The 21,060-nt window shown below is 56.1% G+C and overlaps 2 protein-coding genes across 3 annotated transcripts; one reads left to right on the top strand and one right to left on the bottom strand.

Moving 5' to 3' along the window:
- Positions 1–4,195: 4,195 nt before the first annotated feature.
- Positions 4,196–9,085, top strand: CST6 (cystatin E/M). 2 transcript variants are annotated; one of them, XM_004596843.2, is made up of 4 exons: positions 4,196–4,210; positions 7,635–8,083; positions 8,507–8,632; positions 8,936–9,085. In XM_004596843.2, exons 1-4 carry the CDS (start codon positions 4,204–4,206, stop codon positions 9,017–9,019), a joined length of 666 nt encoding a protein of 221 aa, XP_004596900.2. In that variant the 5' UTR covers positions 4,196–4,203; the 3' UTR covers positions 9,020–9,085. The 2 variants fall into 2 exon arrangements, with proteins under 2 accessions (XP_004596900.2, XP_058518365.1); XM_058662382.1 differs by lacking the exon at positions 4,196–4,210 and adding an exon at positions 6,163–6,281.
- A 1,969-nt stretch (positions 9,086–11,054) lies between these two features.
- CATSPER1 (cation channel sperm associated 1) lies at positions 11,055–16,311 on the bottom strand. Its single transcript, XM_058664148.1, has 13 exons — positions 15,325–16,311; positions 14,752–15,274; positions 14,053–14,265; positions 13,397–13,510; positions 13,076–13,229; positions 12,760–12,851; positions 12,525–12,668; positions 12,328–12,391; positions 12,140–12,212; positions 11,962–12,022; positions 11,507–11,582; positions 11,307–11,421; positions 11,055–11,219 (listed from the first exon to the last, which is right to left on the bottom strand). The coding sequence occupies exons 1-13, from the start codon at positions 16,309–16,311 to the stop codon at positions 11,193–11,195; spliced, it is 2,643 nt and encodes an 880-aa protein (XP_058520131.1). The 3' UTR covers positions 11,055–11,192.
- Positions 16,312–21,060: the final 4,749 nt, after the last annotated feature.

The following is a 21,060-nucleotide window of genomic DNA, read 5'->3' as shown; positions in this document are numbered from 1 at the left end:
TTCTAATTCCCGGCGGCCCTGCTTCCCATCCAACTCCCTGCTTACAGCCTGGGAAAGCCTCTCTGTTTATCTGACTTTGCAATTAAAAAAAAACAAATCTTTTAAAAAAAATAGATACCCTAATAGTGAATAAGCATGGGGAAAAGCTCAATTTCACCAGCAATCAGAAAGACAAGTGCCGTCGATACCACCCAGATGGGAAAAGTGTGCAGACAGTGCCATGCGTTGGTGAGGAAATGGGGCAACAGGAACTGGGACCAGGTGGGCGTGGAAATTGGTATGAGCACTTTGGGAAAACAGGCAGGTGTTACGTAGTAAAACCACCACACCCTGTGAGCCAGCGATTCTGCTGGGACTGAACACCTGCACCAGGTCCCGTGCCCTGCTCACCACTACGTTACTCACCAGCCCCTCCTGAGCAGAGCCCGGGCGGCTCTGCCCCCTGTGCAAGACACCTGCACGGCTAGGTAATGGGAGGGGTGCCCAGGCCATGAGGGGTGGGGGGTTCTCCGCAGGGTGACGTGGTCCCTTCATGAGAAGTTAGTGAAACTTGCTTGGGGATCACTCCCTAGGTGGCGAAACTAGCCAGAAAGGGTTTGTTGCCAAAGTCAACAGTGGTAGGAGAAAATGGAGGCTCCCTGTAGGGAAGGGAGGAGGGTGAGCTGGTGTCCCCGTGGAGGTGACACTTCCATTTCTCTACCTGAGTGTGTCACAGGGGTGGGGGCTAAGGGTGAGGTTAACTGTACTGCTTTGTTAGACGTGAACCTGTATTTCACCTGCACACTCCATTAAAAAAAAAAAAAGATTTATTTGTATTGGAGAGTCAGATACACAGAGAGGACAGAGAGCTTGCATCCGTTGGTTCACTCTGCAAGTGGCACAATGGCCGGAGCTGAACTGATCCAAAGCCAGGAGCCAGGAGCTTCTTCCCACACGGGAAGGTAAAAGACCATGACAACCCGTTTGAGAGGGTAGCAGGGTACCCTCAGGTCCCATTGTAAGTTTCTAAAGCTCTTTCCTAATGTCCAGGGCAGTTAAGAATCTGTCATCTATACATCACCTGGTCTCTACACAGGATCTAATGGAATCTACTCAAAGTCATTCCTTGAGCCTTTTGAGAAGCTGGTAGATTTCTCTGTGGCCCTAATCTGAGATTTATTCAAATCATTGGACAGAAGATACTTCTCTCTGTCCCTCCTCTTCTCTGTATATATCTGACTTTGCAGTAAAAATAAATAAATCTTAAAAAAAGAATTATAAGTATCTATTTACATTACATAGCACACTGTGGAACTACTTGTACTGTTTAGGCCTCTGGGCCTTGTTCATTAGAATAACAACTGTGACTAATAATGCAACAAGATAAGCGCCAGTATATATTAGCCACTTTTGAAACTTTAAGGCAACAAATTTTGCATAATCTTATCAGAGGTCCAAATAAAAAGTACATTCAATTGAGCATTTTAACACACTGTAGGCCAGATCTGATCAGAGCTAGAATAACACTATAAACCAGTAGCTAGCTAACCTGCAAGACCAAGCAGCAGCAACAAAACAGCTGAGAGCTCACCACTGAGCCAGTTGCAATAACAGAAAAACCTTGATTCAGCACGTGAACCCATCATTAATAACAGTGCAACACACCTTGAAAGCAAAGACACATAAAATCCCATACTCCTAGTCGGCGGCAGAAGGACCAACAAGCTGGAAAGGGTTAATGATTTCTAAGTTCTCCCCAGCGGGGATGCAGGGTCTGGGGTCTGGCTGGCTGTTTCAGAGAGCCCTGACCAGGAGAGACAATGAACTCCTGCGGGATAGCCAACAAGGGTGCAGTTGGGAGACTTTGGCGAAAGACAAAACAGGGAAGGGCCAAGGTCAAAGCCAGGAGTGTGCTCCACGTGGAGGGGGAGCTAGCACAGCAGAGCAGTTATGCAAAGAGGGCCAAACCAGGCTGATTGTCCCCGTTCTAAAGCTCAAAGGGGGCAGCTAGGCTGTGGTGCAGAAAAAGATCAGGCCCCTTTTCCTTAGATTCTGGGGATCTAAGGAATCGTGACGTTTGAGGATCAACCCCAAGGGGGTGTGTGGCGGATGGATCAACACGAAGTTTCCGCCTCGCCCATGGCGTCCAGGTGTATGCTGCTCAAGCCCACGGAAGGGAGTGAAGTCGCCCACTCGACTCACTCACGTCGCTCGACCTTCCACGCCTTGTGGGATGTCTCGGTTAGAGCAGCACGTGCCAGGAGTGAACAATTCGTTGCCATTTCCTGCGCCATGCTAGACCTAGGCCTCTGCCTGGGCCAAAGGCAGAACAACACGTGCCAAGAGTGAAAAACTCGCTCCTGTCTCTTGTGCCGTGCTGCGTCTGGGCAGACCAAATATGCTCTCCTTTTGAAATTTGTTTTAAGCTCGAGTTGACAATCCTGACCTCAACTTTGGGCTTGATTCCATCAGCGAGTAGGACGATGTTCTTGGCTATGTGTGTTCACCCTGGCTTTCTGCTTACAGCGACTACAGCCGGTAGAAGGGATAACAAAATAACCTCACAGGTTTACTCAAAGGAAATCCAAAAAGAGCCCTATGCAGGAAAGGGGACAGTGAGAACTATACTGGAGAACTTGTCTCTGCCACGTGGAACTCCTCTGTGGTGGGGCCGAGAGAAAACACTGGCTGCCTTGTGAAGGGGTTAAAGGCGTGGCACCTTGCTCCCCTAGGTCTCTCTCCATTGCTTAGATCGCATCTATGGAGGGGCCTTTTTCCCTCAGCAAATACTGACCAGTGAAAAGAAAACCCAAAACATGGATCCATAGAAATCGAGATCTAGTTAGTGAGAAAAAGCTTTTACAAGAGCCTAACAGGGCCCGGCGGTGTGGCCTAGCAGCTAAAGTTCTCTCCTTGAATGCCCCGGATCCCATATGGGCACCGGTTCTAATCCCAGCAGCTCCACTTCCCATCCGGCTCCCTGCCTGTGGCCTGGGAAAACAGTTGAGGACGGCCCAAGGCCTTGGGACCCTGCACCCACGTGGGAGACCCGGAAGAGGTTCCAGGTTCCCGGCTTCGGATCGGCACAGCACTGGCCGTTGCAGTCACTTGGGGAGTGAATCATCGGACGGAAGATCTTCCTCTCTGTCTCTCCTCCTCTGTGTATATCTGGCTGTAATAAAATTAAAAAAAAAAATGAATCTAAAAAAAAGAAGAAGAAGAAGAGCCTAACAGAAAAGGTAGCAGAGGAGTTGCCAGTGCTTGGGCAGTTTGAGAACTGAAGTGCCCAGCGCTGGGCTGGTGGCCTCGCCATGGGGGGCGCCCGTTCTTCCTGACAACTGGATCTCCGCAGAAGGAAGAACAGTGCAGGTTTCAGCCCGACACCCTGACGGGCTGTCGGAGTCTGGGGTACAGTCCAGAGGCCTTCTGAAAAACATCAGGGAGTCGCCCTGACCTGAGTTGCTGAGGCGCCATAAGACCTCCCCCAGTCTCGCCCAACGGGCTCCGTCAGCGAAAGGAAACTGAGTTCAGACAAGACTAACATCCCTGGAGCTGAGGAGAGAAATGAGAAAGGTGGGATCCCCACTCCCGTGGAGACTCCCAAGGAAAGGTAGTGAGCACCCAGGTCCCGTTCCCTGTAGGAAGCGTGTCGCTCCTCTGCTCGCTAGGGACCTCGGGTCCAGCCGACGGGCTTTCGGGGGCCACCGGGGAGTGCCCTGGCCAGGTACCCTGCTCGTCTAAGCCTTTTCCCACTTCCTTCACGAAAGGCCAGTCCGCCAGGGCGGTGTGTCACGAGGCCTTGCCCACCAGGCTTTTTGGGGACTGGGGACTGGGCTGGTACTTTAGGTGGGGAACTGATATGTAAATGCACCCTTGTCTCGTGGGGAAGTGTGTTCTTAGTATGTTAAAATATGCACGTGTCTCTTGGGAGAAATGTGCTCTGGTGAATCCAAGACATGGTGGAGGAAATACCCTTTTATATTTGAGAAAAGAATGATGACTCAGGAACCCAGAATACCCTAACCCTACTACCCAGTCTGACTCCTCTCTTACTCTGAACCGCCAGCTTGTTGGGCTCTGTGAAGCTGTGGAGACACCTCCTCCAGGAAGCCCTTCTCCTCCAGGAAGCCCTTCTGCTGGCTGCTGCCCATGTCGGCCGCATGGCCTTGCTCATTGGCTGTGATGCTGAGACCTGTGACCATGCTTCTGCTTGGCATTGGGACCATGATTGGTAGGTGGGCAGGCCCTAGAATGCATCCCACACAAGCTTCTGGATCAGGCTGGGGGCAGCAAGCCACAAAGGGCATGTGGAAAGGACTAGGTGCCCGAATGGACTCTCAGGGCATTCCAGCCCAGACAGCAGGGAGAGAGGAGGGGACAGCAGAGTAGGTAGGAGTGGGTAGGTGGGTAGGGCCCGGGCAGCCTGGGAGTCCGCACAGGGGACACACCCCTCTGGTCGCTTTGTCTCCAGCATTCTCAGCTTTGACTAACAGCACCCTTGAGGAGTCTGCCAGGGACCCTGAGCGAGTAGCCTCTCTGCTCTGAGCAGCAGTCCCCACCTTCTGTTCCCCATGGGTGCCACCCGGGGCATGTGGAGCCGCCGGGCACCTCGGGGCACCTTCCAGCAGTGTTGGGTCACAGGCTCCTCACCAGGATGGAACATGGCAGGAAAGGCGAGGGAGTCCTCGGTCCAGCAGAAGGCCAAGGAAGAAGGCCCTGGAAGCCCTGATCCTAGGGTTAGGAGCTGTCGGACATCTGGGCCTCAAACCACAGGCTGTACTCCGTGGCAGCAGGCATGACCTGCCTCAAACTGCCCCCGGGTGAAACACAGACCTGGGTCCAGTGCCATTATGTCAGTTCAGTGGCTAATCTTCCCCTTGGAAGCACCGGGATCCCACATGGGTGCCGGTGTGTGTCCTGGCTGCTCCACTTCCCTTCTAGCTCCCTATTTGTGGCCTGGAAAAGCAACAGAGGGTAGCTCACAGTTTTGGGACCCCGAACCTACATGGGAGACCCAGAAGCAGCTCCTGGCTCCTGGCTTCAGACCAGCCCAGCCCTTGGCCATTGCAGCCATTTGGAGAGTGAACCAGCAGATGGAAGATCTTTCTGTCTCCTTTTCTCTGTAAATCTGCGTTTCTGGGCCCAGCGCAATAGCATAGTGGCCAAAGTCCTCCCCTTGAACACGCTGGGATCCCATATGGGTGCCAGTTCTAATCCTGGCAGCCCCTCTTCCCATCCAGCTCCCTGCCTGTGGCCTGGGGAAGCATTCGAGAACGGCTCAGAACCTTGGGACCCGGCACCCACATGGAGACCCGGAAGAAGCTCCTGGCTCCAGGGTTCAGGTTGGCTCAGCTGTAGCCGTTGCAGCTGTTTGGGAAGTGAATCAGCGGACAGAAGATCTTCCTCTCTGTCAGAAGATCTTTCCTTCTTTGTGTACATCTGTCTTTCCAATAAAAAAAAATAATAAAATGTTGCCTTTCCAATAAAAATAAATAGATGTTTTTTAAAAAAGAAAAGAAATGCAGTCCTGGATGCTGCTGGCCTGCAGGTACAGCTATGGGCCCCTCTGCGAGTCCCCGGCCACCCCATTTCCTGCAGAGCTCCTGTGCCCGTGGGCCCTGGCACACAGCAAGCTCCCATCCGTTGTTTATTCCCGCCCACTCCCGCTTTCCTAAGAAGTTGCTGTCACTGGTGAATCTGACAGATGCCCTGGCTTCTCTCCGTCACCTTGGGGTGCTTGCAGGAAATGACCAGTGGGGGCCAATGTGAAAGACCCGCCACTAGCCACAAGGAATGTTGGCGCTTGGAGGTGGAGGATTAGCCTCCTGAGCCACAGCGCTGGCCCCAGGTCTGTGTGCTTTGAAGGAAGACATCTGAGCCCGCCTGGGGAGGTGACAGGGCTTGTTTTTCACAGCTGGGCCAAAGTGGGCAGGGTGGCCAGGTGGCTGGACTCTGGGTCTCCTTGGGAAACTCCACTTCCTGCCGGGCCCCAAGGTTTCTGGAACAGCTCAGAACTGGGGTGGGGGAGGATCACCGAGAGTCACAGTAGCAGGTGTGGCTTCCTAGGCACCTCTTGTTTATCAGGCAGGATCAGCTCAGTCCCCTCCAAGCCCCAGTGAAGACCCTGAGGGACCTAAGCCCAGAGGGGATTTCTGTGTCACAGAGACACCCCCGGGCCAGCAGCCTGTGGGGAAATGTTGGGAGTGCAGAGAACTGCAGACGGAAGCCAGACTTGCCCAGTTCTCAAACGTTTTAGTTCATGCTAAGCATTTGGAAGGCAAAGATTCAGAGTTACTATCCAGGTACTAGGTCAACCCCCCAAATTCCAGGCCGAAGCCAGGACCTGGGGGCTCAACTCGGGGTCTTTGGGACCTACAGGAGCCCGACGACTGGAGCCGTCTGCTGTCGCCCCCCCCAGCTCCGCCCCCAGGGTACACACCAGCACAAAGCTGGGAGTGAGTGGGAGCAGAGCTGGTATGTGAACCTGGCCACTGGGGCATAGGACATAGCTGTGCCAGAACCTGTCCCAGGGATGCTGTTTTCTGTTTCTTGTTGTTGTTTGTTTTTTCTCTTCTTTTAAAAGATTTATTTTCATTGGAAAGGCAGACTCACAGATTTACAGAAAGGGGAGCGCAAGATCTGCCATCCCCTGGTTCACTCTCCGGATGCTGCAACAGCCAGAGCCGAGCTGATTCAAAGTCAGGAGCCAGGAGCCTCTGCCAGGTCTCCCACGCAGGTGCAGGGTCCCAAGGCTTTGGGCCGTCCTCGGCTGCTCTCCCAGGCCACAGACAGGGAGCTGGGTGGGAAGTGGAACAGCCAGGACCCAAAGCAGCACAGCTGTGGGTTGTTGGTGCCGCAGGCTGAGGCTTAACCTTTTACCTACCCAACAGCATCAGGTCCTGACTGGCACCTTTCCTCATTTGCCCAAAGTGAGAAGGTGACAGAGCTGGTTTGGAGCCCCACTCCGTGCCAGCTCTTTCCCTTTGGGCTGTGTCTGGCTTAGGAGCACAGGTTTCAGGGATGGCGGGTACCACATGGCTGGTGATCTGTTGGGCTTCCCTCCTGTTGTGTGGGAGCAGGGTTGAGTCTCCGTGCAATAAACAGCCCCTAGTCCAGCCCATCCTCTCCCACTCCCTGTGTGTTCAGCACCAGGCCTCTTCCAAGCTCCCCACATTAAGCACATTAAACACCCATTTTTTTAAGATTTATTTTTATTGGAAAATCAGATTTACAGAGAGAAGGAGAGACAGAGAGCTTCCATCCCGTGGTTCACTCCCCAAGTGGTCACAATGAAGTCAGGAACTTCCTCCAGGTCTCCCACGTGGGTGCAGGGTCCCAGGGCTTTGGGCCGTCCTCGACTGCTTTCCCAGGCCACAAGCAGGGAGTTGAAACAGGAGTAGCTGGGATACAGACCTGCCCTCATATGGGATCCCAGCAGATGCACTTTAACCACTAGGCTTCCACGCTGGGCCCCTACAACACCCATTTCATAGAAGAGTTTAATTGAAGCAGTGAGCAGTCAGGTAACCCCTCCAGGTCACCTCACTAGGACTCCGTGGCAGTAGGAGAGCCCCAGGACTCTGGATGGCCCTCTGGTGAGCTGCCCTCGCGGTGGCACTTGTGGCTGGGGTCTGATGCTGCCCCTCCCTGGGCAGGTCGTCCTCCGAACTTCAGGAATCTGGGCAGCATGTGCGCGCAGATGTGGGGCCTCGCCCCCGCCCCCGCGCCCCATCCCCACCCCCCAGATCCTGGCCGGCGGAGGCGCGGCGCGGAGGCGGCTGTGGCAGGCAGGGCCGGGCGTGGCACCCTCGGAGCCCGTAAAAGCCGCGTGCGGACTGCCAGCTGGGCACTGACAACCAGAACCATGGCGCGTCCCAACCTCGTTCTGGCCATTGGCCTGGCCCTGCTCGCCTTCTGCCTCCTGGCGCTGCCGGAGGACACCTGGGCGGCGCCGCGGGAGCACATGACTGGAGGACGCCAGAATCTGTCGCCCGACGACCCGCAGGTGCAGAAGGCGGCGCAGGCAGCCGTGGCCGGCTACAACATGGGCAACAACAGCCCCTACTTCTTCCGTGACACCAAAGTCATCAAGGCGGAGAGCCAGGTAAGGAGGGCCCTGGGGAGACCCGTGCCAGGGGAGGGGCACACGAAGAGAAAGTCCTGAGAATATTCAAATCGCAAAGGCAGGCTCCAACTGTGTACAGCACGCTTGGTTCCCCTGGCTTTCACCCTGGTCCCTCCCCGAGTGGGGTGCAACAGAGGGCAGTGGACAGCACCCTGCACTGGCTTGCCTGGTGTTGGGAAGGGGTGGGCAGGTGCTCTCAGCACCCTGCATCGGCCATGCCTCTGCCTTTTCCCTTGGACATCCCCACTGGAGCGCCTCCCTACTCCAGATCTGAATCCTGAGCTGGGAGCACTGTGTGTGTGTGTCCTGGACCCTGCAAGGGAGGTGGGGAAGAGGCAGGTGTGAGTGGGCCCCCAAAGCGGTTGTTTGCTGCCCTCTTCCCTGACCTGCGGCTGTCCCCAGCTGGTGGCAGGCATCAAGTACTACCTAACCCTGGACTTGGGGAGCACAGCCTGCAGGAAGAGCAAACTTGCTGGAGACAACGTGAACCTCACCACCTGTCCCTTCGCTGCAGGGGCAGAAGAGGAGGTAACAGCCCTGCCGCCCCACCCAGCTCAGTGGCAGAGCCCAGAGCTGTCCCTCGTACTGGCTGTCCAGCCATCCTGAACTGGTCTGGCTGGGCAGGCCTGGCTGAACCTGTCCGGCCCTCTGGTGACTCAGCCTCCAGGCTGCAATGATGGGGTGCTGGGAGGCGGCGGCAGTGGCTGGGGCTTCCCCAGGGCGTGCGGTGTTTGGGCAGCCGTGGACTCCAGCTCCTGCAGGAGGTGGCTGCTCCCCGGGAGTGAGGCCAGCAGGAGTGGGCTGAGCCGGCGGCCCCTGCTCTCTCCACAGAGGCTGCGCTGTGACTTTGAGATCCTAGTTGTCCCCTGGCAGAACTCCACCAAGCTGCTGAAGCAGGACTGCGTGCCGCTGTGAGGGCCCCAGGCAGGCAGCTGCCGTGGGCACCCCAGCCCCCCACCCAATAAATCCCCAGCAAGCGTCCTGCCTTGGTTATTTCTGTCTTCCGTGTGCCTCCCCTCCTGCCCCCACCATCCCTGCGTCGTGTGCAAGGGCTGCCTGGGGACACAGCCACCCCAAGATCTACAATCCCCTAAACACTCCTGCATCAGAGATGCCCAGAGTTCCCAGGAATCATGGAACAGGGGTGTCACCAGCCCAGCCCAGAGCTGGGCGTCTGAGGACTTTGAGGGGAGTCCACAGAGCTGAAGCAGCTGGAGGGCCTGCAGTGGCTCTCAGCCCGTGGGGAGTCCCAGACTGCCAGGGGGTCAAAGACAAGTGTGTCCCGCAGAGCCACTGCGGGCTGAGGGGCCGGGAGTCCCAGGATGGCATCGCGCCTCAGGGCCACTCCAGGACCTCCCCCCCACACACACCACATACCTTGTTCTGGGTGAGACTCTTGGGAGGAGCCTGATGGGGAGCTCCAAAGGGGTGAGCTCAGTCTGCTAACTGTGGGGAGGGAGGGATGGGTGGATGTTGCTTACAGAAGTCTTACAACATGGTGAACCCAGACCTAGGACTGTGGCTGCTGCTGGGGCATACAGCGCAGCACCTGCAGAACCCTCAGTGGAGGCGGAGCCCTGAAGGGTGCAGGTGTTCACCCTCCAACTGCCTTCTCCAAGGCTGGGCGTTCTCAGCACATCACGGGGAGTAAAAGTGAACCCTTCAATAACAACAGACCTACCACACGCACACACACACAGATTTGCCACCTACACATACACACACACACCCCTACAGTCATACACACAGACCATCACATGCACACACACAAACACAGACCTACCACCTACATATATACATACTATCTGCTATCACAGACACACACACACCACACACACACAGACCTACCATCTACACATACATAGACCCACACCCCATACACAGAGACCCACTACACACACACCACATACCACCACCACCTACACAGACACACCATACACACACACACACCTACACATACAGAAGCACACACATAGACCCTCCATCTGTACACACACAGACCCACTACACAGACACGCACACACATGCACACAGACCCTCCCAAATCACAGTCAGAAACACCCATAGGTGACCCCCTGGAGTCACACACACACTCCAAATGCAGCCCCGGAACCACCCACCTCGCCAGGGGCTCCTGAGACGCACTAGCACCCACATCCACATGGGGGTCACATCCACTGGGTGCCTTGGGGGCCCAGCCAGGCAGCTCAGGGTGGCGTGGAGGGCACCCCATGGCTCGCTGCTCACCCTTCCAGGCAGGGCCCAGCACCCCTCCTATGTGCATGTGTGTCCCCTCTGGGATGTCATGAGTGTCCCCGTGTCCAGACTGTGTCTACCTGGGGCCTACGTCCTGCCCCTGGATCGGCCTCCATTACAAATGAAATGGTCAGGGCAGACCATGTGAGACCCCTCCACCCGAGGGGTGACTGGGTCTCCTCACCCAGCGCAAGCCATGCCAGTGGCCATCCCTGGCCAGGCATGATGCTGAGCCAAGGCTGTGAGTGGGGTGGGCTCCTTCAGGCCGTGGTGCAAGTGGTACTGGCAGCAGCCACCAGCCCCTCACTTTGGGGTCCCCTCCCCATAGCCCTGCCCACTCCTCCCTTCCACCAGACTGCCCTCATTAGGGCTCCCTAGCTTAGCCCCAGGTAGGGCAGGGGACAGTGATGACCTAAGACCTCTGGGTCCGTGATGTCCCTGTTGAGCTGACACTTTCCGGCTCCTGGGCTCTGAGGGCACTGGCCCCTGGTGACCCTGCACTATTTCAGCCGGTGCCATGTCTCGAACTGGCATGATATCCTCCCCAAAGCAGCTCTCTGGCCACCCTGCCCCTCCCATGCAGCCGGCAGCTGGGCCTGGTCCCCTGCTGGGGTCAACTCTCTGCTGATGGCCTGGATGCTGAGCCCACCCACCCCTTCCCACTTAGTGCCCTGGCCAGCAAATCACACAGCTGCTTGGGGTTCCAACTCTGTTTGGATGACCGGACTGCATGGCTGGGCCCACCATTCCACCACTCCTAGGACTTGTCTTGGTCCCTGGCTGGGCAGCTCTGGGACGCTGACAGCCGTGTCTGGGGTCCGGCTCTCCAGGATCACTTCCTGAAGTCCTCTTCTCCAGCCTGGGAGGGGAGGGGACAGGTGCCTGAGTCAGGGCTGCCCTGCTGTCCCAGGACCCCTTCCCACGACCTCCCCTCTGCCTTCCCCACCTCGAAGGCAGTATCCACGATCTCATCGATGACCGTGGCCTGGGAGCGAAACTTCAGCTGATGCTGCTCCACAGCGGCCACTAGCTGCAGGTACCGGAACAGCAGCTCCCGCTGCCTGGGCGGGAGGGGCGCTGCTCGCACGTCTGCCCACACCGGGCGGGCACCCCCACACCTCATCCCCACCCCGCGCGCCTCCTCACTTCTCCGTCATGGTTCCGAACTTCTTCTCCAAGAGCTGCCTCTGCATGGTGCTTTCACTCACTACCTCCTCTGGCTCTGGGCGAAGGGCAAGAAGGTCAGGTGTCAGGGAGAGGGGGCCAGCTGGAGGCTCACCTTGCTGCAACAACTCTGCCCATCTGGCATCCCTTTCCCTCGTTTCTGGGCCAAAGCATCCCAATTTGCCTGGGGAACCGGCTCTACCATACGATTCAACCCTTACTGCCTGCAGTCTCCATGGCTCAGTCACTGAGTAGCCATTCACATCTCTGTCCTTCGGGGGGTCACCATCAGGTGCACCTGTGTGGGAAGGGCCACTAGAGAGATCTGTCACATCCGTGAGCTTGGACGCTGAACTGCGAGAGGGAGCCCAGCGTGGAGAGGGAGGGTGGTCCACTCCAGGTGGACCAGGTGGAACCGAACCAGGCTGGGCCCCTACCTGCTTGGCGGAGCTCGGTCAGAGAGTCCTCCAACAGCTTCTCCTTGATTCGTGCAGCTCTCTGGAGTGGGGGAGGGGAGGGGACAGGGGGTCCTGGGTCCTGTTGACCAGTCCAAGCCACACACCCCTGCCAGCCCCCTCCCACTGGGCCCCTTTCACCATTGGTCCTAGATGGTACCTCCTGCTTCACTTTCTCCAGGCCTTTGAGCAGGGCCATCTGGAAGTTATCCACCAACACAGCGATCACCAGGCTGCAGAGCAGGGGCGGGTTGTGCTCAGCGGGGCCTGGGCGGGGCCTGGGCGGGGCGGGGCCTGGGCGGGGCGGGGCGGGGCCTGGGCGGGGCGGGGAGCAGAGCAGGTGCTCACTTGAGGAAGATGAAGTACTGGATGATGATGTAAATCATGAGAATGGGGATGATGTACCAGGCGCCTGGGGAGGGAGGGACACGGGGGTCACCAGGAGGGGCCAGCAGGTATCCTGAGCCCTGCCTCACAGCTGAGCTTCAGGGTGTGCCCCGCTTCTCCCCGCGTCCAGTCAGCTGGGTCCCTTGCCCTCTACCCACCCTGGGCCCGACTGTCTATATAGATGAGGGACCAGTCATCCAGTGTGAGCATGGTGAAGAGGGTGAAGATGGTGCTGAAGATGTTCTGGAAGCGCTTGGGATCGGACTTGCGGAACAGCGCGCGCAGGACCACAGAGAAGAGGACTGGAGGCTGCTCAGGGCCACCTGCGGCACCGAAGCCCCCCTCGCCCTCCACCCACCCTCGCGCACCGCCTCCCCCGCCAGCGCAGGATACAGAGGCAGGTGAACATCAAGGTGAGGATGGCTGTGATGGAGGGCAAGGACCGGGCCAGGGTCCCTGTCACCTCATGGAGGTTGGTCAAGAAGCTGCAGGCAGGTAGACAGGGAGACAGGGTCAGTGGATGGGAAGGGAGGACCTGTCCCCGTCCCCGTGGTCACTTGCGTGACCCCAAGCCCTGATCTGGAAAACACGTGCTAGCAGGGTCCCCCCACTCCTACCCCTCCCAAGGAGGGTCCCAGCGGCTTCCTCAAGTCAGGGGAGGGACTCAGGCCAGCGCTTCCACCCCACCCCGCTATGGTTACTGGCTGACCGGAGCCTCCGCAGGACCCGGATGGCCCTGAGAGCCCGCATGCTCTTCAAGACTTTGAGGATCCGGAAGAGGCTTTGATTGTAGAAGGAGTGGGAGAGAGAGTTGATCTGCATGAGGCTGAAGTCCAGTACCGCCACCATCATGATGCAGAAGTCTGTGGGGCGCAGAGGTGCCAGCGCACTTAGCTGGCCAGCTCACTTTGGCCCCGGGCCTCCTGCATCCGCAGTCTCCCCCAACACCTTTAGCTGGCCGCCCACCCCAGCCCTGGGCCTCCTGCATCCGTAGTCTCCCCCAGGTAGCCACACCCCCATCTCCACTCACCCAGATTGTTCCAGAAGTCGCCAAAATATGCAAAGCCCAGCGCGATGATCTTGAGCAATGCCTCTACCACATAGATGGAGAGGAAAATACAGTCCAGGAGCAAGAAGTGCCACTCTGTGTGGGACACCAAAGGGCTCACTTGGGGCCGTTGTGCCACTCTGTGTGGGATACCAAAGGGCTCGCTTGGGGCCGTCCTGGCAGCCCTGCCTTTCCCTGTGCAGTCCTCATCCTCCTGCACATACCCTAGGCTACCCTGGCTTTGGCCTCAGAGCCTGTTTGATGTAACCACATCCGTTCCCCCTTTGGCTAGCCTGTGAAGTGGGGACCACAGCAATGCACTTGGCAGTTACTTCTGTGCAACGTTAAGTACTTAGATCAGCAGTCAGTGTGCAGTGAGTTCTCTAATGCCCTACCCCCATCCATGGGGGGCTCAGGGACAGCCTTCCCATGCCCTTGGCTCTTGCGCATCCAGCAGCCCCACCTTAGTGGGCCCTGGGCGTCCTGAAAAGGAGCGCCACCTGTTGTCTGTAGCCACCAACAACAAGCCTCCAGTTCAGCAACCTCAGAGTCAGTTTTGCAGACTCTACCAGTCAGCTGAGCTCTGTCCATCTCCTGGGACGGGCTTCGGGCCTCAGGAGGTCAACGTCGGCTCTTACCTCCCCTGATCTCCACTTCAGCGAAGGTCTGGGCCACCAGCATGGCAGTATTGAGGCAGATGACAAGGAAGATGAAAGCTTCAAAGGCCAGGCATTGGGTCAGCTTCCGGAGCATCCTCTGGAGACCACGAAAGAGGAGTTCTGATTTTTCCCACAACCACTGAATGCAGTTCAGCGGGTTCAGCTTCTTGTGGGTCCGGGTGGTGCGGCCAGCTGTAAGAAGCCGGAGCATCAGGTCTGCAGCTGAGGTTCATGCTTGCCCACATGTCAGCCGCCCACTCCCAGGGCTGGTGGAGGGCGGATAGCAGAGTAGTGGGGGAAAGCTGTACTATCTTAACCCTTTTTGTGCCTGTCACCAGTCTGGTTGCAGTTGGAATTGGTTTGAGCATACCTCAGGAGTTCCCACATCTATTCCTCTGTGCCTGCCTTGGTTTATGCAGCAACTTGAGGCAAACCTGAGCCTCCACCACTGTCTCCTCTTAGCAAACCTGCCCTCCTTCCCTTGAAGATTCTGTCCAGGGAGCCAAAGCTGCCATGTGGTGGGTATAACTGCTGTCTATGCACCAGCATTCCACAGGGATGCAGGTTCAAGTCCTGGCTGCTCCACTGCCAATCCAGCTCTTTCTTAAGGCCTGGAGAAGCAGCTGAGAGGTAAGACCTGGATGGGATGGCGAGTGGAAGGGTGGGGCTGAGGCTCACGTTTGCGCTTCTGCACCTGCTGGTCGTCCTCAGAACCACTCTCCGAGTCCTTGCTCTTGATGTCCCGCTGGGGGTAGACCTTGGTGGAACCAGCCAGGCGGGAGGGCATGGTGCTGCGGCTGGAGCTGCGGCTGAGCTCCAACTGCTGGGAAGAGGGAGGCTTCTGTAGGGCACCAGGAAAAGGCTGCTGCAAGGGGACTGCCAGGTGCTCCCTGCGGTAGCGCTGGTCAACAGGCTTCTGCTTGCCGTTCTCCTGGTCTTTCTGTTGAGGGTGCTCAGCCAGTTGGCGTTCATGGTGGTGAGGTGTGCCCTCCAGGGAAATGCGGGGCACATTCTCTCTGTGGCGAGGGTGCCTTCGGTGCGGGGGACTGTTGCGACGGAGGGGGCGACCATGGTGGCGGGCCTCCCTGTGCTTGTGGTGGGGCTCGGTGTTGGCATGTGGCTCACCTTGGTGGTGGGGACCACCGTGGTGGCCGTCCTCTGCATGAGATTGGAGTCGACCATGCTGAGAGGGCTTGGTAGGCTGGTGAGGCCCACCAGAGGGAGCAGGCACAGTAAGGTAGCGGGACCCACTGTGTCGGTCAGGTTCAGGGTAGTGGGGGAGTCCACCATGGAGAGAAGAGGGCACGGTAAGGTGGTCAGATATGGTATAGTGGGGTCCACCATGTTGGTCGGGCACAGTATGATGGTGGTGGGTTCCACCATGTTGGTCGGGCACAGTATGATGGTGGTGGGTACCACCATGTTGGTCGGGCACAGTATGATGGTGGTGGGTACCACCATGTTGGTCGGGCACAGTATGATGGTGGTGGGTTCCACCATGTTGGTCGGGCACAGTATGATGGTGGTGGGTTCCACCATGTTGGTCGGGCACAGTATGATGGTGGTGGGTACCACCATGTTGGTCGGGCACAGTATGATGGTGGTGGGTTCCACCATGTTGGTCGGGCACAGTATGATGGTGGTGGGTTCCACCATGTTGGTCGGGCACAGTATGATGGTGGTGGGTACCACCATGTTGGTCGGGCACAGTATGATGGTGGTGGGTACCACCATGTTGGTCGGGCACAGTATGATGGTGGTGGGTACCACCATGTTGGTCGGGCACAGTATGATGGTGGTGGGTTCCACCATGTTGGTCGGGTACAGTATGATGGTGGTGGGTTCCACCCTGTTGATCAGGCTCAGGATGGTAGTGGAGCCCACCCTGTTGGTCAGTTTCAGGATCGTGGTGGGTACCACCCTGTTGGTCAGGCTCAGGATGGGAGTGGGGCCCACCATGTTGGTCAGGTTCAGGATCGTGGTGGGTTCCACCCTGTTGGTCAGGCTCAGTATGGTGGTGGGGTCCACCATGGTGATGGTCAGGCTTAGTGTGATGATGGTGGGGTCCACCATGGTGATCAGGCTTAGTGTGATGGTGGTGGGGTCCACCATGGTGGTGGTCAGGCTTAGTGTGATGGTGACGGGGTCCACCATGGTGGTCAGGCTCAGTATGGTGGTGGGGTCCACCATGATGATGGAGTCCTTGGTGATGCATTCTGGAGCCGTGATGGTGATCATCATCAATGATCTCCTCAACATTAGGGTGGTGGGTGGGGGCAGTGTCACGGTAGGGGCTCAGAGCAAAGAATGTAGGCTGGGGGGCCATCCCAGGGGCGTGGGATTGGAAGGAATGATGGGCGAAGGCACCATCATCATCAGATAAATCTTGGGACTCACGAGAACCATCGTGATGATGGGGCACGCCAGGATGGGGGGCCTTGTCCCCAAGCAGACGGCGATGTGGGAGTGACGAGTGGGGACGAGAGAACTCGTCCAGGTTGTCAGTGTCTGCCTCATTTGGATTCTTCCCAGACATGGAGAGCTGATCAGCTATTCTGATGGGACCCTCTCGAGGGAGAGGACTCAAGGCTGGGGCTTTCCGTCTCTCCTCTACGTGAAGGCCAGCTGAGAGGACAGAAGTTCCAGGCAGATCTGACCACTCCCATGGAATGCTTTCCTGTGTGATGTCATCGTCAGGCTGCTGAGGTCATCCTCCCGTGCCTCCTGGGGGCGAGAGTCAGGGGTGACTGTGGTGAAAGAGGCCGTCTTTTCCCTGAGAACAATTAACATGAAACCATCACACTCACCATTTTTAATCAACCAAAGTCTTTTTCTTAATAAAGAAATAAGATTTTTTTTTTTTGGGTAATGGAAAGGTAGATTTACAGAGAACAGAAGGATCTTCTGTCTGCTGGTTTACTCCCCAAACGGCCACAAATGGCCAGAGCTGAGCCAATCCATCCAAAGCCAGGAGCCAGGAGTTGTTTCAGGGTCTTCTGTGCGGGTGCAGAGTCCCAACATTTTGGGGCATTCTCCACTGCCCTCCCAGGGAGCTGGATGGGAAATGGAACAGCTGGGACACAAACCTGTGTTCGAGGCTTTCCTCTTCCTTGTCATCTGCCTCAACACCACCATACTGGTGGCCCGACTTCTTCCAAGATTCCAACATGGACAACAGGGGCCCAAGCACATGAGCCATCCACCACTTTTTTCCCCATGCATGTTAACGGGGAGCTTAATCAGAGGTGGAGCAGCCTGGACATGACTCACTGGGATGCTGGTGGCACCGGCAGTGGTTTTACCTTCCACCCCACCGTGTCAGGGCTAGGCCAGTTCTTCCCCCCCCACGCCCTTTATTTTTGACGATCTTTACATAGTTGATTAGGGCATAAAAGGTCAAGGGCTACAGAAAAGTGGGAAAGATCATTGTTTCTACATTATTGCTTTTTTTTTTTCCTGTATCTGAGGTAAAGGGGAGATAAAGGGAGAAGCCCCACCCAGGCTCCCACCCATCCCAGGTCCCTGATGAGGGACATGTTCTGAGGGTCCTGCTTTGATATGAGTTGATGCCAGTTTCACCATTCTAAGCACAATAAAGTTGCTGTAGAGTCCACTGGTTGACATAGTCCACCTTAGAGACTCCGTTTGCCCAGATTTTCACTGCCAACACGTGGCTGGGGTAGTTGACCGATTTGTTCTGTCCTCCATCCTCTTGTGGTACCAGGTGTCCCTTGCAGGTTCCACTAGTCTGCCATATCCTCCATGTGCACCTGGATATGCTGTCCACTGCTCCGTCTGATGCCAGTTCTTAGCTGAGTGTCAGGTCCAAGACCTGCGAGATCTTTAGATGTAATTCCATCTGCTGCAGAATGGAGTTAGCCAACGTGGCCACTTACACAGGCTCAGACTGGGCTTGAATGATCATATCAACCTTCTATAAAGGGAAGAACAACAGAGGCAGAGTGCGTCCCCAAACTGCAGTGAGGGACACCATGGAGGAGGGATTTGGAGAGGTGACTCCTTGTGGGGAATTATTTTTTTTTTAAGAGAAAGTTATGGGTCCGGCATGGTAGCCTAGTAGCTAAAGCCCTCACTGTGCACACGTCAGGATCCCATACGGGTACCAGTTCATATCCTGGTTGTTCTACTTCCCATCCAGCTCCCTGCTTGTGGCCTGGAAAAGGAGTCGGAGACAGCCCAAAGCCTTGGGATCCGGCACCTGTGTGGGTGACCCGGAAGAAACTCCTGGCTCTTGGCTTCAGATCAGCTCAGCTCCGGCTGTTGCGGTCACTTGGGGAGTGAATCAATGGATGGAAGATCTTCTTCTCTGTCTGTCTTTTCTGTATATCACTTTCCAATAAAAGCAATTAAATCTTTTAAGAAAAGAGATAAATTTATTTTCTGAAAAGGAGGGCGAGCTGAGCTCTTCTATCTACTAATTCGCTCCCAAATGTCTATAACAGCTGAAGTCAGCACAGGCTAAAGCTAGGAGCCACCAGGAACTTTTTTTACAAAATTCTTTTATTTTGGTAATCTTTGCATAGTTGATTAGGGCACAAAGGGTCAAGGGCTACAGGAAAGTGGGTAAGACCATTGTTTACACACTAATATTATTATTTTTTTTCTGTATCCGGGGTAATGGAAGAGATAAAGAGAAAAGCACCACCCAGCCTCCCACCCATCCCAGGCCCCTGGATGTGGGGGATGCTCCGAGGGTCCTGCTCAAGCAGCTGTGATAGTTCAACAGTTCTGAATTGCTGCCAGTCTCGTCGCTCTAAGCATGATGAAACCTCTTCAGAATCCACTGGCTGACATAGTCTCTTCATGGTTGGGGTTCTGAGATCAGCAGTTCAGTTGGAGGGATCGCCAAAGAAACTTCATCTGAGGTGATCCCAGGCCTGATTCTTGTGTGTGCTTGCCGGGACAGGGGCCGGCACCGTCTGTCACCCCCATCACCTTATGCACATGCTGGTGGTTGCAATTGCTGGGTCAGTTCTGTCTCCAGTCCTGTCTTCCTTGCGAGCCAATGGTTGTTGCAGTCCAGCCTGATCCTGCCCACCTCACACTTGGCCCTCACGCAAACTAGTGGGACCTGCAGCCTGGTTGGAGCGACTCCCAATAACCCCCACCAGGCCTGCCCCCTACCCTGGTTACCATGCTTGCCGCTAGGTACATAGACTTGTTCAGTCTGTCCCACATCCCATTTAGCTCTCATACATGTCAATGGGCATTGAAGCCTAGTTCAACCTAACCAACCCTACTATCCAGCCCACACACATACTGGCAGGTGCCTTTCTGTCTAGCCACTGCTGCCCCAATCCCAACAGGATCTTAATCCAGGTGTTCTCTATGAGTGGCAGGGACCCAAGTAGATGAGTCATCGTGTACAGCCTCCCAGGGTGCACATTAGCAGGGAGCTGCTGGATGGAAAGCAGGAGAGGCAGTGGGCGGGGCAGCACGGGGGGGGGGGGGTTGTAAGGGAAAGCCTGCAAAGTCAGCACCCAGAATGATCGCTTGTGGAGTCCTGGCTGCTCCACTTCTGTTCTAGCTCGCCGCTAATGTGCATGTGAAAGCAACGGAAGACCCCAGTGGGAGACCCAGAGGAGGCTACCAGCCTCTGCCCGGCTCCATCCTGGCTGTTGCAGCCAGCTGGGGAGCACCTGGGTCTCCCTGTCTCTGCAGCTCTGTTTTTCAAATACAAAGAAAGAATGAAAATCTTCTAAAAGAATAAAAAAGAAAGCGAGGCAGGTACTGCAACCCAGGTGCTGTTATAGGATGTGGGTATCCTGGCTGGTTTACCGACCTCTGTGAAACCACACCTGCCCCTTCCCCTGGCTCCTGCTGGCCCCTTGGGGCCGCCTCTGGCTGTCTGGCTTGAGAATCTTGCACACACGATCGCACAGGAGGGACAACCCAAACTTCATGTTTATGTGAAAGTCAGATTTTTACCGAGAGGAGAGATACAGAGAGACCTTTCATCTGGTTCACTCCCCAGATGCCTGCCAGTCTGAAGCTGGGAGCTTCTCTCTGGCCTTCCACACAGGTACAGGGTCCCAAGGCTTTGGGCTGTCCTCTGTTGCTTTTCTAGGACACAAGGAGGGAGCTGGATGGGAAGTGGGGCCGCTGGGACACAAACTGATGCTGGTAAGGATGCTGGTACCTCAGAGGGAGGATTAATCTGGTATGCCACAACACCACCGGCCCCCCAATCTGGATTATTTCTTCTCCTTCTTCTCCTTCTCCTTCCTCGTCTTCTTCGATTTATTTGTTTTTATTGCAAAGTCACACATATATATATATATATATATATAGAGAGAGAGAGAGAGAGAGAGGAGGAGGAGAGACAGAGGAAGATCTCCCATCCGATGATTCACTCCCCAAGTGATTGCAACAGCTGGAGCTGTGCCGATCCAAAGCCAGGAGCCAGGAGCCACCTCCAAGTCTCCCACTGGCGTACAGGGTCCCAAGGCATTGGGCCGTCCTCAACTGCTTTTCCAGGTCACAAGCAGGGAGCTGGATGGGAAGTGGGGCCTCAGGGATTAGAACTGTATGGGATCCCAGTGCCCTCAAGGCGAGGACTTTAGCCGTTAGGCCACCATGCTGGGCCCTAATCTGGACTTCTGACCTGGACACTGAAGGCCTCTGGTAAGCTGGCACAGGCAGCGCTCTCCCAAGACTTCCTACCACTCACCTAGGAGGTGTGGATTCAGTTCCTGGCGGGGCAGAGGTGGAGAGGAGGTGAGCATTTGGGGAATGTTCTCTTTCTGTCTCTTCAATAAACAAAAATGTAACAAAAAGCCCAACTCGGGGTCTAGCACAGTGGCCTAGTGGCTAAGGTCCTCACCTTGAACGTGCCAGAATCCCATATGGGCGCTGATTCAAAACCGGTGGCCCTGCTTCCCATCCAGCTCCCTGCTTGTGGCCTGGGAAAGCAGTGGAGGACAGCCCAAAGCCTTGGGACCCTGCACCCACGTGGGAGACCTGGAG

This window comes from Ochotona princeps, chromosome 4 (genome assembly GCF_030435755.1).
Source record: "Ochotona princeps isolate mOchPri1 chromosome 4, mOchPri1.hap1, whole genome shotgun sequence".
Classification (NCBI taxonomy): Eukaryota; Metazoa; Chordata; class Mammalia; order Lagomorpha; family Ochotonidae; genus Ochotona; species Ochotona princeps.
This window is presented reverse-complemented; position numbering and strand designations above follow the sequence as displayed.